Genomic DNA, 15,018 nt, shown 5'->3' on the forward strand with positions numbered 1-15,018 from the left:
TCTTGGGAGGCAGGCCAGTCCTCGCTTACAGACAACCCCCCAACCTGAAGCAAATATGCACCAGCAACTATACACCACACCACAGAAACACCAACCCAGGAACCAATCCCTGTAGCAAACCTCGTTGCCTACTCTGTCCCCATATCTACTCTGGCGACACCATCAGAGGACCCAACCACATTAGCCACACCATCAAGGGCTCATTCACCTGCACATCCACTAATGTTATATATGCCATCATGTGCCAGCAATGCCCCTCTGCCATGTACATTGGCCAAACCGGACAGTCCCTCCGCAAAAGAATAAATGGACACAAATCAGACATCAGGAATGGTAACATACATAAGCCAATAAGTGAACACTTCAATCTCCCTGGTCATTCTATTACAGATTTAAAAGTTACTATCATTGAACAAAAAAACTTCAGAAACAGACTTCAAAGAGAAACAGCAGAACTAAAATTCATTTGCAAATTTAACACCATTAATCTGGGCTTGAATAGGGACTGGGAGTGGCTGGCTCATTACAGAAGCAGCTTTTCCTCTCCTTGAATTGACACCTCCTCATCCATTATTGGGAGTGGACTACATCCACCCTGATTGAATTGGCCCTGTCACCACTGGTTCTCCACTTGCGAAGTAACTCCCTGCTCTCCATGTGTCAGTATATAATGCCTGAATCTGTAACTTTCACTCTATGCATCCAAAGAAGTGAGGTTTTTACTCACAAAAGCTTATGCCCAAATAAATCTGTTAGTCTTTAAGGTGCCACCAGACTCCTTGTTGTTTTTCTCCTCCTAATGGAAACAACCCACCAGACCCCGAATATTGGCTAAGTGCTTGGGTCAAAAGGGGTAGCACTATAATCTTCACCCTCTGGGCAGACTTTAAAATGTGCTTGCTAGGACATATCTGAAACATGAGAATGTGTAAATGGACATTTGCACATGTAAATCAGACAACTGTGAACATAAGTACCTATTTGCATATACACTTTCCTGTTTTGCATATGAAAATCCATTATTTAATAATGTGATATTAAGCCTGGCATTTTCAAAGGGTCCTTGGGGAGGTGCCCAACTCCCATTGAGTGCCCATGCCCAACTCCTCTTCATTTTAATGACACATTTCTTTGAACTTTTTTTGTTTTTTGAAGGAAAAAAAATATGGAAACTAGAAAACCAAAAGTTTTTGGCAATCAAGATTTCAACAAGCATGAAATGTTTCTTGAGAAAATCTCAGTTGCATTGAAAGCCACTTATTGTCCAAAAAATGTTTGGAAGAAAATTTTCAACCAGCTCTCTCCAAAATGTTATACTTGTAAACCAGGGTCTGAAGGAGCTCTAACCTGGCATCCAATGATGAACTGGGGGGAAAAGATATCAGGTACAGACCATATTTGCGTAGACACACCTACTCTGCCTAGATGATCAGCAGACAGATCTGCTTTGCCAAAGTGATCAATTTTTGCTGTTTTGGGTTAATATTTACTTGAGGCTTGGATGCCAGGGTAATGAAATATTATACTTATTACACGACTAAAGGGCAGCAGAACTGTATTTAATATGCCCTGAGGAATCGCCATAATGTAAACCTCACTAGTTAAGCAGGTGCTAGTAAAGCCAAATATAAGTGAAAGGTAAAGGAAAGGGGTGAGGACAGATGTCCTTACTTGGTGGTGTAGATGTCTCTGTTTGAAGTGTCTTGTATGTGATTTGATCTCCACCCCCTCAAGTTTTTAAAACAGGGCTGACTGGACTCAGCTGAGTCCTTGTTCCTTCTCAGTGATCACTAGAACTGAAATCACTGATGAACAGGTCTAAGGAGCTGAACCATAGACTTGGTGTAGTGACAATATTGCAGTGAAAGACAACACAGAAGATGCAGCAGCAGTGTAGTTCCCCAGTACCTGGAGCAATCACTGAAAGCTGAACTCACCAAGGACTGGGTTAACTACTGCAAACTCAGAATATGGCTTCACAGCGAAAGGTAGCAACAGAAGCCAACCCTGGTGATACTGGCAACAAAAAGCAGTGACAGCGACAAGGTAGGAGGCATCACTCAAACCCTCCATCCCCCTCAGAAGCTGAACCCACCCAAACGCATTCCGGGAATTTACTGACCTCAGATATCAAACGTGAATGGGATGTAGCAGAGGGAAAAGAAGAGGGGCATGTTAAAGGGACATTCGTCTGTTGGACTTTCACATCACAAGGTGGGAAACTGAGGCAAAGGACATGGCCCAAGATACTGTGGCACAGGTGTTTTACTTTGCATACTTTTGAATCGTGGCAGCATTTCCCCAAACTATTGCTGTGTTCCCTCTTCTCTTAATAAAAGTTGTGGGGGAGGGGTTGTTATACACAGACTCAGTGCTTACCAGTAAGGAAGTATTGCCTCTTAGAGGCTCAGGGGTGGTGTGTAGTTTCCCCACATATTTGTGTGGAAGCTCAAGCTGGTTCTGTTTTGTAATTTTAAGAACACCCCTAGGTACGGGACCCAGACTTTGTTGTGCCAACACCACCCGGCAGAAGGGTTACATACGAATATCTCAGAGACAATCTCTGCTTTAAAGACTCTCAGTCTTAGCAGGCAACAAAGGCACAGCTGCAGATGTAGCTAAATCAAGTACTGGTGCACTGGGGGGAAGGAAGGTAAAACTTGGCCCTATTGGGGCCATCCCTCCTTCCAGCACCAGCTGGACCTAGAGTTGTGTAGGGACATCTCCCTCCCCCACCACGTGACCTTGGAGAAAAAAACAACAGAAGAGCCAGATAGAGACTGGAGCAGGCAGGGCTGCTGCAGAAACAGCTGAAGACAGGCCCAATTTTTAACAGATTTGATTAGCTTTTCTCTGTCCAGTGCTGATTGGCTGTTTGCGCCAATCATCCCTCACAGTTTCTTCACATCAGCCTCCCTCCACACCTGGCCCTCTTACCCTCTGCTCCCCACCCATCCCCTTCCCTTGGATGTCCCAGTGCCCTTTACTTTCCTTTCAAGTCAGCTCAGCTGGTGTAAACACATACACACACACACACACACACAAAAAATCATGGCACCAACATGACGTTTGTCACCATCGCATTGTTCGCTCTGCTGGTGTTTGCTATCTCATCACCCACTCTGTGTCCATCTGGTCTATGGAGACAGTTGGCTGTGGGGCAAGGACCATCTACTGCTTTGTATCTATGTCGCTGTAGCACAATGGGGCCGTGTTCTCCGCTGGTCCTTTGGTGCTACCACAATAAATAGGATTAATGATCATAAGTAACATCATTACCTCCACTTTACAGGTGGGGAGCTCAGGCACAGACAGCCTGAGCAATTTGCCCAGCATCACTCACAGAGTCTGCAGTAGAGAAAGGAACTGAGCCCCACCTCCTGAGCCACAGGCCAGTCCCATAACCACAATGCCAGCCTTTCTTTCCAGCAGGCTTTAGAATCTTCCAGCTCAGACAGAAAAGGAGAATGTGCACTCGGGATCCTCTGTCTAGGGAACTGGGAAAGCATCTGGACTTAGAGTTAGAAACTTGTTGCAGTGTCTGAATAGAGAGTGGTGGGACTAGGACAGGACTCAGGAAAGGAGGGCACCTGGAAGGAGCTCTCTTCCATTTGCAAATATCTAGCCTGAATTTCAGAGAGACTTTAGTCTGCAGTAAAAGCTCATGGAGGACACACAAAATATTAAATAGAGAGTTTGAACCAAAGTCCCAGTGGGCCAGGTTCAAGACTGGTGTAACTGCATGGAAATAATGGCTTTATTTTGTTTCATTTTTTCCATGCATAAACTTTGATGGCTGACGAAAGCCAGGTTCTCAATTACATGAGTCCTTTGCAATTCCAATTAAACCACTCATGTCGTAGGTCACAGTGCCTGACTCCCAGTGCAAGAACAGAACATAATGAAGACAATTTCACCTGCAGAACTATAAAAGTACAGCAGCAATTTCTCATTTTCCAGCTACTGCCTTATCTTTTGAGGAAAATCATATAAAGGACAGGGCTCTCTTTGGGATTCTGGTAAGCTCCACTTTCATGTAATTCAGTATTAATGGGACTTGATGACAGGAAAGGAATGGAATAAAATGTACAGAAATCTGTAGGGCATGTAAGCGCAGACTCCTGGTCGCCATGCAATACACCACGGATAGGTCAACACTTGGAGCTGGGGATGTAATTTCTACCTTGAAGAGACATACCCATGCTAGCTCTGATTGGGCTAGTATGCTAAAAATAGAAGTGATACCATTGAGGCATGAGCAGAATGAGCAGTGGTTGCAGCACCGTGGCTACACCTCTATTCTTAGCACACAAGCTCTGATGGAGGTAGTATGGGTATGTCTCCTGGAGCTGGGAATCACACCCCCAGCTCGAAGTGCAGACATGCCCAGAGGGCCTTTTCCTCTTCCAGTGCAATGAGAGCAGAGGCCCATCATGTGCCTCGTGCTGCATTCCAGGCAGCCATTTTCTTTCTGCATCTTATTAACATTCTTGACAGACATTTACTTGACTTTAGTGCTGGTCAGAGGGGCTGGGCAGACAGCCCTGGAAACTAAACTCTCTCTCTTCATACACAAAAAAGGTGCATCGCAGACCGAAGCAGAGGGAGCCCACTCCCTGCACACGAGTCTTTGCTCTGACACTAAGGGACCACCTCTAGGGAGATAGGCTAGTTCAATTTCACTGTCTTTGTTGTGCCTGGATTTTCTGCTGAGGCTATCAGCTGTGTTGGTGTTTGGTGTGGACAGTGACCCACTAAGGATGGAATGGAAACACATTGGCTTTGAGCATACAGACCACTGAATAACTGATGGGTTTTCTGAATATTCCACCTCCCACTCTTAGGAGCCAAAGCCCCCCTGAACTGGTGAGGCCTGAAGTCAGGGTTAGAGAAGGGGAAAGCATATTGGATGAACATGACTGGGCTCCTGAGAAGAGCTGGAGCAGTGGCCTATGAACAAAGGATGTAGCCATACTTACAGGACGGGGGGACTCTATCCTGGGAAGCAGTGAATCTGAAAGAGATTTGGGTTCATGGTAGATAATTGGCTGAACATGAGCTTCCATGTGATGCTGTGGCCAAAAGGGCTAATGTGATCCTGGGATGCATAAACAGAGGAACCACAAGTAAGAGCAGAGAGGCTCTTTTAGCTCTGTATTTGGCACTGGTGTGACCACTGCTGGAATCCTGTGTCCAGTTCAACTGCCCACAATTCAGAATGTTGATAAATCGGAGAGGGGTCAGAGATGAGCCACGAGAATGATTAAAGGATTAGAAAACCTGCCTTATTGTGACAGACTCAAAGAACTCAATCTATTTTGCTTAACAAAGAGAAGGTTAAGGGATGACTTGATCACAGACTATAATTACTTACATGGGGAACAAGTAATTAACCATTGGAACAATTCACCAAGGGTTGTGGTAAATTCCCCATCACTGACCATTTTAAAATCAAGATTGGACGTGTTTCTAAAATCTCTGCTCTAGGAATCTTTTCGGGGTCGGTCTCTGGCCTATGTTATACAGGAGGTCAGACTAGATGATCACAGTGGTCCCTTCTGGCCTTGGAATCTATGGATCTGTGAGATGCAGTGCGACAAAAGGAGCCTCTTTGCCAACGGCAGTCAAGAAGGGACTGGCTACAATGATCTGGGGATGCCAGGAAAGGTCCTGCAGGGAGCTGGGCTCAGGCTCTACCTCATTATCACTCTCTTCAAGGGGAAAGAAACCGTAAGGGTTAGGGGTGTTCCTGAAGCTCACACTATGGAGCTTAGCCCTTGAATGAGAATCCTGCATAGCTAGCAGCTTTGACAGAACATGTATTGACAACAGCAGTGCAGTATGTTCCTGAAAGCAGTGCTTTACAAACGCAGCACCCTTCTAGAAACCCCTTCTGCTTTGTGGTCAGCAGATCGCACTGGCAAAGGTGCTAGCACAGCAGAGGGAGAGAAAGGTCAAATTCTGGAAATTCTGCTAGTCTTTTGGGGGAAATGTTATAGGAAAGTGGTTGCTATTTGTAGCTAGCTGATAGCATACTAAAAACCTCTGATGTGGGTTATAAGTTGTATGAGAGACAAACTCAGAAACTACAGCAGTGCGAACAGTGTTGGTATTCTAGGCAATACACGGAAGAGAGAAGTTTAACTTAAGCTTTAGGTGAAAATTCACAAAACTCTGTAAAGCACACTCTGGGCATTATCTATTTTTAACAGGTTGCTCTATTATCTATGAGGAGCCAAGAGCAAACCCAGGAGATTCATGCCAGGATAATGACATAGAAGATAACAAACCATGATGCTGTGGATTGTTCAGAGACTTGATTTATTTACCTTGTTTCTCCACATCCTTCAGAGGGTCGACCCCTGGGGACAGGATAAAGAACATTGGGGTTGCGGGTCCTGACTCCTCAAATGATGTTGCAAAATCCAGAGATCTTCCCACCACGTATTTACTTCCCAGCTTTTCTTCAACAAAATCTCTGCCAGAAAAACATTGCAAGACTGTTAATATTCAGAAAAGCCAGAAATATCCAGGGCAGACAGTATATTCCTAAGCTGATGCACAATCTATTAAGTGTATTTATTGTATCTTGCAAAGTCAGAGAAATAAGAAACCTCATGATAAACTGGATGCAAAATACAGAATCCTAATCAGGATTTGTAGCTTACCATTAGGAATTGCTATTTCAGTAGAAGTGTCCCTGCCCATGATATATATTTTTGAAGCCCGTGTGTGACATATACAAACAAACAGAATGAGAGAAAAGAAGAGAGAACCAGCCATGGCAGGGGTGTTGTGGTGAGAAGGGATATGCTGGGAGGTTCTGGTGACTGCCTGGATCACAAACCTCTTTGAGACTGGATGTGAACACACCATCAATTAACTGTCAGGATTGAGACAAAAGGGGCTTGTGAACCCACTCAGGAGTTCAGATGGAGTGGAGGAAGGGGTTTCATATTTTATGGGGTGGAAGGTAGGCAGAACAGACAGAATCTGGGGACAAACAGAACAGAGAGACTGACAGGTAAAAAAGCAAGAAAGCCAAGCGGTAGCTGAGCACACTGTGACCCTGGGAAAAGCTAGAGCCTTTGGGGCTGTTGGCTAAGGAGGCTTGGGTGTGTACACTGAGAAACTGCTCCTTTTGTTCCTGGTTCCTCCTGCTGCTGGGTTCAGAGAAGCAGGACTTCATACATTCCTTGTAAATAAACAAGATGACATCAAAGAAATTACCAGCCTCCATCAATTTCTACTTCCACCTGGAACATCTCCAGGGTTCCAAAATCTGATTAGCTGCTTGTATCAAAACTATATAAGACATACAGAATCACAGCACAGGAATTGAAAGAGAATCCCCATTTTCTGGAGTCTTTTACAAAGTTAATATTTTTAGCTGCCACTTATCTTCTCCCCTATCTCAGGTCAATGACATTAACCAGCCTCTTGAACCAAAGCTGTTTCCTCTTCAAACTCAGTGAAGAAATCCGTGGTTCCCTAGTAATAATTATACTTCATACTTCCGCTGGTGATGCACATGTGCCCTGTACACCATCGTGCCCCCTACCGCGAGGATATAAAGAATGGACTAGCCCCAACACCACTTAGTTTCTTCATTAATACAGAATATCCAGCTAAGAACTCCATATCAGTAGGCTAGGAGGATGGGCTGTGGGATCTGTGTGGACACAAGCATCTTGAAGAATTCCAGTTACTATAAAGTAAGTAATCTTTGCTTCTTCGAGCATTTGTTCACACGGCTCCCACTATTGGTGGGTGACTAGCAGTTACCCCGCAAGGAGATAGGTGATTGGAGTTCAATCTCAATAATGGCTATAGAACCAGCCCTGCCACACTGGGCATCTGATCTAGAAGCTGCCACAAGGGAGTAGCAGTCAGTAAATGTATGAAGAGAAACCCAAGTAGCTGCCCCACAAGTCTCAGAAATAGGGACTTCCCTGAAACAAGCTACAGCTGTTGACTGAGCCCGAATAGAGTGTGCCCTATCTCAGGAGGGAATACCTAGTTTATTTAATGGAGTGGGAAAGCTTAATGCAGTTTGTAACCCACTTAGAGAGTCTTTCAGAGAAACAGCTTGCCCTTTAGACTTATCACCAAAAGCCATAAAGAGTCTGCATGATTTACGAAATCACTTTGTTCTGGAAAGATAAAAGGACAGCTCTAAGAAAATCTAGTGTGTGGAGTTTAACCTCTGCAGAGAGTAATGAGGTTTAGGGAAAAACACTGCTAAGTATATAAATATAAGTATATAAATATTTGGTAAAAATGCTGGATGTGTCCTGAGAGTAACCCTGTCTTTATGAAACACAGAGCATGAATGGCTTGCCCTCAAAGCCTGAAATTTGCTCATCAGGTGAGCTGAGGTGATGGCTGTTTTAACAGAGGAGTGATATAATGAAGGTAATGACATGGGTTCAAAGGGAGGGCCCATCAAAGACAGGACCACCGCATTCAAGTCCCAGGTAGGGAATGTAACATAAGTTCAGCTGTCACAGGGTGACTCACTCCTTTAAGAGGAGATGGAGCCACCCTCACCTGTGGCTTAATTAGTTATTTCCCAGCCTGAGGGGGCAGGAACAAGGGAGGGTCAGGTGAGAGATTAATGGACCCCCAGGCCTCATAAAATGGCCGAGAGAGATCAGTCTGGGGTGTGGAACCACAAGGAGTGGGCAGGCCCCATGGAAGGTCTGAGTCAGGGTCAGCAGGAAGCCAGGCACTCCACAGAAACCAGCCTGTGGCCCAGTGCTCTATACCAGAAAAGAAGGTAGAGGAACTTCTTCGTTTGTTGGGATCCTTTAGTTCGACTTTTGCCACCTTGAAAGGGGTTAAGTTTGTGACTTGGCTGGAGGGCTAAGCCACATCTCTAGCTCTGTTTGTGGAGTTACTGGGGACTCTGAAAGAAGGAAACAGCAAGAACGTATCTGTGGCTCCACACTTGGCCAGCAGGGATTGTTGCAGGGCAGGCATGTCCTACAACACCAGCCCATTAAAAATCCTTTTAATGTGGGATGGGGAAAAAAAAAATCAAATGACCTTCAACAGATGACATCTGATAGAGCTAATCAGGAGAGGACTCCAAGGATGACAAGTAGTCCAGGTTAGCTGGAACTGAACAGCCGAAAGGCTGAATGTGTCTCTGAATAGATTACATCAAGAAACTCTTCCATGTAGCTTGATATATTCTAGTAGAGAGGCTTATCTGCTCTGGATCAAAACCTCGTGTACAGCCGCTGGACATCTTCTGTCCACGCAGCTTAGTCAGCCAGCCTCTATATGGTCACATACAGAGTTTCCAGGACTGGGTCCCACAGTAGAACTTGGCTCTGCAAAATGATTTCTGGTAGGTTTGTAAGTGGAAGAGGTGGTCTGATGGACAGGTGCATCACGTTGCAGTACCAGAACTGGTGCGCCCATGCTGGAACTATCATCATCCCCTGGGCTTATCCTGCTGTATCTTTCTGAGAACATTGGGAATTAGCAGAATGGGAGGAAAGGCATAAAGCAGGTTCTCTTCACACCAAATCAGAAATGCATCTGCCATAGACTCTCAGCTTACTCTTTCTTAGGAGCAGAACACTGGACTCTTCATGTTCCCATCGCTAGCAAACAGGTCTATAGAGGGAACTCTCCATTTTAGAAATACCTGATCTAGAACTGAACCTTTCAGATACAAGGCATGAGTGATGGAGCTCTTTCTGCATAGTCAATCTACAAATCAGTCTGGATACTTGGAAGATGGAGAACTACTAGGCTGATCTGATGTAGGATGCACCAGTCCCAATGTATCCTGCTTCCTGATATAAGAGGGATGATCTCACTCTCCCCTGCCTTTTTCTATAGTGCATAGCTGTTGCACTGACCATCAGAATTTGAGTCGTGGTGCCATGAAGGAGAGGCAGAAAGGTCTTGCAAGCTAGATACATGTACTAGAGTTCAGGGCCATTCATGTATAACAGAGACCCTGCTCAGGACCACGTGCCCAGTATCTGGAGACAGTCCAAGTGGGCACCTCAGCTCAGCGTGGACGTATCCACCACCAGAGTCTTTGATGGGATAGGTGATGTTTTGAGGGTTTGTCCACCAAAGCAGAAATGTCTTCACTTTCAGAGGAACTTCGACAGGTACATCCTTAGTGTGTTTGATTTGCTGATAAAATTATCTTAGCCAGCCTGTAAGAGGGTGGAGGCATAACTGTGCCTATGGAGTTACATAAGTACAAAGCCTCCACACATGACCACTTAGCCCCAGGAGTAGCATCTCTTGTTGCCACAGCGCCAACTGAAACTGGTTTAAAAGCTGGAGCAGACTGCCGCCAAGGAGGAGGAGCCTCAGAATCAGAAACACCTCTCATTGGCCTCTTCATAAAAAATATTTTCAGTCAGACATCATAGGCCTTTTACTTTCCACTGTAGCATTTGACTTTGTTTCTCCCAAAGAAAGGGAGACAAGCAGAGGGAAGATGACATAGATAGGTGTGTTTTTCTAATTCCTTAATCGTTCTTGTGACTCTTGAATTGTGGACAGCAGTGGTCACACCAGTGTCACATACACAGGTAAAATAACCTGTCTACTCCTACTCAAGATGCCCCTGTTTGGAATTCCAGGATAACATTAGCTCTTGGGGTCACAGCATCACACTGAGAGCTCATGTTCAGCTGATTATCCATCATGACCTCAAATCGTTTTCAGAGTCACTGCTTCCCAGGATAGAGTTTCCCATCTTGTAAGTATGGCTACATCCTTTGGTCCTACATGTACACGTTTATAATTAGCAATATTAAAACTATGTTGCTTGCTGTAGCCTAGCTTATCAAGCAGTCCAGATTGCTCTGTATCAGTGACCTTTCATCTTCATTATTTACAAATCTCCCAACTTCTGTTCATCTGCAAACATTATCGGTTATGATTTTATGTTCTTTTCCAAGTCCTTGATAAAAATGTTAAATGGAGTAGGGCCAACTGTGCAGGACCCTACTAGAAACACACCTGCACAGTAATGATTCCCAGTTTAAAATTACATTGCAAGACCTGATAGTTAGCCAGTTTTTAATTCATTTAATATCTCCAATATTAATGTTATATTGTTTTAGTTTTTTAGTCAAATGTCTTATAGAAGTCTAAGTATATTGCATCAACACTATTTCCTGTATCAACCAAACTTGTAGTCTCAAAGAAAGATATCAAGTTATCATATAACTGCTTTAAAATGGGGTCCTGTCTAAGCTAAAGAGAATGGGCCAGAGCTATGAGGTGAGGGTCTGTAAATTCTTACCTGACTTAGCTAGACTAATGGGGAAAATATAGGGCCCTAGATGGAGAGCCTTTTACAGATCCAGGGAATGGATATTTTACATGCCCAATCCCTGCACCACTTTAAATACAGGCTACAGATTTCTGTTTCACCGGCAACTGAGGGGACCAGCAGCTCTTAGCCCAAGGGCTAGAATGCCACTAGCTGCGGAGATCCCCAGACTGTGTGTTTGCTGACAAGTTTCTGAAGTGTTTGAAAGGACTGAAGAGTCCAGGTGACACACATGAGATATTCTGACCATACTACAAAGATGAGAAATCATCTCTGAGAGAAGATCATAGGGGAATGTGCTTTGATGTGTGTTAAAGTACAGAAGTATAGATGCTGGAACTTTATATGTGAATATATGTAACAGCAGGGAAACATTGTATGAGGAACATGAGTAGATTTACTGTCTAATAACTTTTGTTTAAAAGTTATTCATAGTATTACAAATACTATTTACCATGTTTTAAATTATTTATATGATTTTTCCTTTGCATTAAAGGTTTGATTTACTCAGAAAGTGTACAGTACCGCTCTCTTTGAAGTTGACTGGGAACAATTAACACATACTTCTCGAGGTGTTACACAATAGCCCTGAAGTTTAACTCTGTACGGACAAGGAGGGTGTGCCGGGCGCAGGTGCAGCCCCAGTGGGCACAGCTGGCAAAAAGATTCCAGACGCACGCGCACATACCAAGAGTCAGATCCGGGTGGACAAATGCTTCAACAGAAGAACAGGCAGTCAGATGCACAGACAAATAACACAAATACCCCCAGTAAGTAGTCATTATGGATGTAATGGGAAGCACGAAAATGCCCATTTGCTGTGGAATACATATAATCCCCACTCAAACATTCTGCAATCTTTTCAGCAAACACACATGTGAAGAGAAATACATGAGAAGTGTAGGTCTGAGTGTTGATCTAGATGGTGTAGGGATGCAGATGTGAGAGCCAGGTGAGGACTGGATCCTTTCTGGAGCAGTTAGGTAGCTCTTGGGTGCTCTCATACTGAGCATGCAGAGTGTTTACCTTGAGGAGAGAGGAACGGCTTCTCTAGAAAAACATGGCTGACTTCCATGAGAGTAAGGTGTCTCAGCCTCTGGAAATCAGGCACCTTCTACCTAGCTACGTAAGTGTGGATTCAGGATCCTAATTTTGGGTATCCAGGTTGGAAAATGCTGGGCATTAGCAGTACACTGGCTTCATGTTCATTTTGTATGTAATGTCCTTGGTTATTTTAGGCAGCCCTACAGTCAAGCATCTATAATATGGAAGTCTTTAGTGAGGGCATCATGAATTATCCTTATTGTGCATGGCCAATGCTCTAAAACAGCTTCATGATAAGTATAACATGTTCTAATGCATTTACATTAACATGTCAATTTTACATGCCCAGAACTGTACAAATACTCAACTGATTTCTTCCACCTTGGATTCTTTTTCCTTATCATCAAGGAGTACTGTCACCAGAAGCTAAACTTCATATTTCTAGGTTCAGCCATTTCTGAGTAATGTGAGTACAAATATTTCAGTTGGAATGAACAGGGGAAGACTAGTAAAATGTAATACCTATTCACATAAACTTGGACACGGTTTAGCTGATGTTAAACTTTCAAGAAAAAAAAGTTACATTTGGGATGAGACAAGGCAGGAAAATCCAGCCCAAAAGGAGTTTGAGAACGTTGTGAGCAATGGTAAGAAAAGGGTGGGTTAGAATTCTACTGTGGTATCTCCCAAAGGCCTCAGTCAGGATCTTGGAGTACAAGCACAGATAGAGATCTAGCTCCTGCATGGAGCAAGTTACAACGTGGACCTCAACCTATATATACACATATATAGGATTGTGTAGCTGTATAAAGCTATTCAACAAGCTTTTCAGTGGAAGACTAATGTCTTACAGAAATGCCAGAAGTTGGAAGACAAGGACAATATACATAGAACGAGTCCTGATGAGTGAAAGACCTTTAGTTTTTCCTGGAACATCTGTTCTGTGTCGTCCGCCTAAAGTTTGCCTATCTGCTTTCACTACATAGTTTATAACTACAACTTTTAGAACCAGCATGACATGTGTGTTATTTTTTCCACCATTAACCCAATCTATAATACATCTCTTTACTCCAGCATCTAAGGAATAACAGCTACAAACAATTTAGTAACTATTATCAATTATAATGAATTATACAGTTTGATTCTGCTAGAGTTATTTATTCTTAACCGTTACAGACAGGGACTGATGTGTAAAACCAGAGCATGCTAGGATGAAAGGGACAATTGCTGTGGAAGTCACAGCCTGTTCTTGTTTCTCTTCTTGAATCTACAGTTTGTGAAGCAAAACTTGAGTAATTATGGTAGATAGTATCCCACAGCCATTCATAGTAACTGTAGTGAGTCTGCTGCTTATTCAAAGCAATAAGACAAATCCATTAATAAGAAAATAGGCGAGTTTTCGGTTTGATTTGATTTTGTAAACAGCAAGGCACTGACACAAACAATAATAATTGTGAAATATTCTGCTGCAGCTGTGCTTTATTTTTCATGTATAATAAAGCAGAGGTATTATAATGAAATCATGTCTGTTCAACAAGAGGTTCCATACAGCTCAATCCGTTCATCTCAGATTCTGTGGGTGTTTTTTTCATTCATTGCTGGAGAATTTACTGTGAAGTGGGAAAGCTTCTCTAAAGATTTAGGAATAAAGGACCATTTATGCACAAAAAGCTGCACAATTCCTGTTTGATATCACCCAATTTTTGACCATATATGTCTGCTCTTCACACAGTTTTATTTAAGCTGCTATTTACGTATGATTAGGTTCCCTGGCTGTCATCCTGACAAAATGGGTTTCCTGATTAAGAGGGTCCTGATTAAATGGAGTGGGTGCATTGCACTGCAGTTAGAGATGATTCATTTAGGGCCATTAACAAGAATCTTTCAGAAGAAGATTGTGTGAGATTCATATATTAAAGTTAAATAAACGTGAACACATTTTCTGAACCAGCTCTGCTTTCTTGAGCACACCGTTAAATAGTCTCCCCACGCCCCACCCCCAAATGAGCGCATTACAGGGATGGCCACTGGGTACCCTTACCGGACAGCATAAGTCATGCGATCAGGCCGGATGGCTCTCAACATGCACAGACGCTGCAGAGCTGACTTGCTCTTCCATTCCTGAGGGAACTTCTCCTTTTCAGGGCATTCAGATTCTACAAATTTTTTCCAGCGTTTGGCAGATCCCTCGATATCCCGATCCAGGTTCCGGAATTCCTCCATAGATGACAGGCTCTGGAAAAGTTCAGTGAACTCCATTTAGGACAGAAATACTACGTGCCCCTGGGAAGCATTTCTGACAGCTACTAGCTGCTACAGTTTTGCTATGTTGGAATGGTTAAAGCAGAAGCCAAGGAGCCAGGCTCCTGCATTCTATTCCCAGTTGGCTCACTTCCTTGTTGTCAGTCATCTAGCTTCTCTATGGCTCAGTTAAGCCATCTGTACCAGGTGAAGAATACAGTACTATATCTCAGAGGTGTGTTGTGAGACTTACTGAATTAGGCCCAGATTCAGGAAGGCATCCTGCTCATGACAGCACTTGAGCATGTACTTAACTTTAAGGGCAATGGGACTTAAACCCATGGTTAAGCATTGTCCTGAATCAGGGCCCTAATTAATACGTATAAAGTGCATGAGATGAGATCCTTAGAATCATA

General features: G+C 43.6%; 1 protein-coding gene across 1 annotated transcript in view; it reads right to left on the bottom strand.

Annotated features, from left to right (window-relative positions):
* The window catches only part of DNAH9 (dynein axonemal heavy chain 9), a 404,651-nt gene that overhangs the window by 58,557 nt on the left and 331,076 nt on the right, over window positions 1–15,018 (bottom strand). Inside the window, exons 60-61 of the mRNA XM_054048023.1 lie at window positions 14,403–14,596; window positions 6,330–6,478 (exon numbers count right to left, since the gene is read on the bottom strand). Coding sequence (XP_053903998.1) covers window positions 6,330–6,478; window positions 14,403–14,596 — 343 coding nt within the window. The remainder of the gene's footprint in view (window positions 1–6,329; window positions 6,479–14,402; window positions 14,597–15,018) is intronic.

Source organism: Malaclemys terrapin, chromosome 13 (genome assembly GCF_027887155.1).
Source record: "Malaclemys terrapin pileata isolate rMalTer1 chromosome 13, rMalTer1.hap1, whole genome shotgun sequence".
Taxonomy (NCBI): domain Eukaryota; kingdom Metazoa; phylum Chordata; order Testudines; family Emydidae; genus Malaclemys; species Malaclemys terrapin.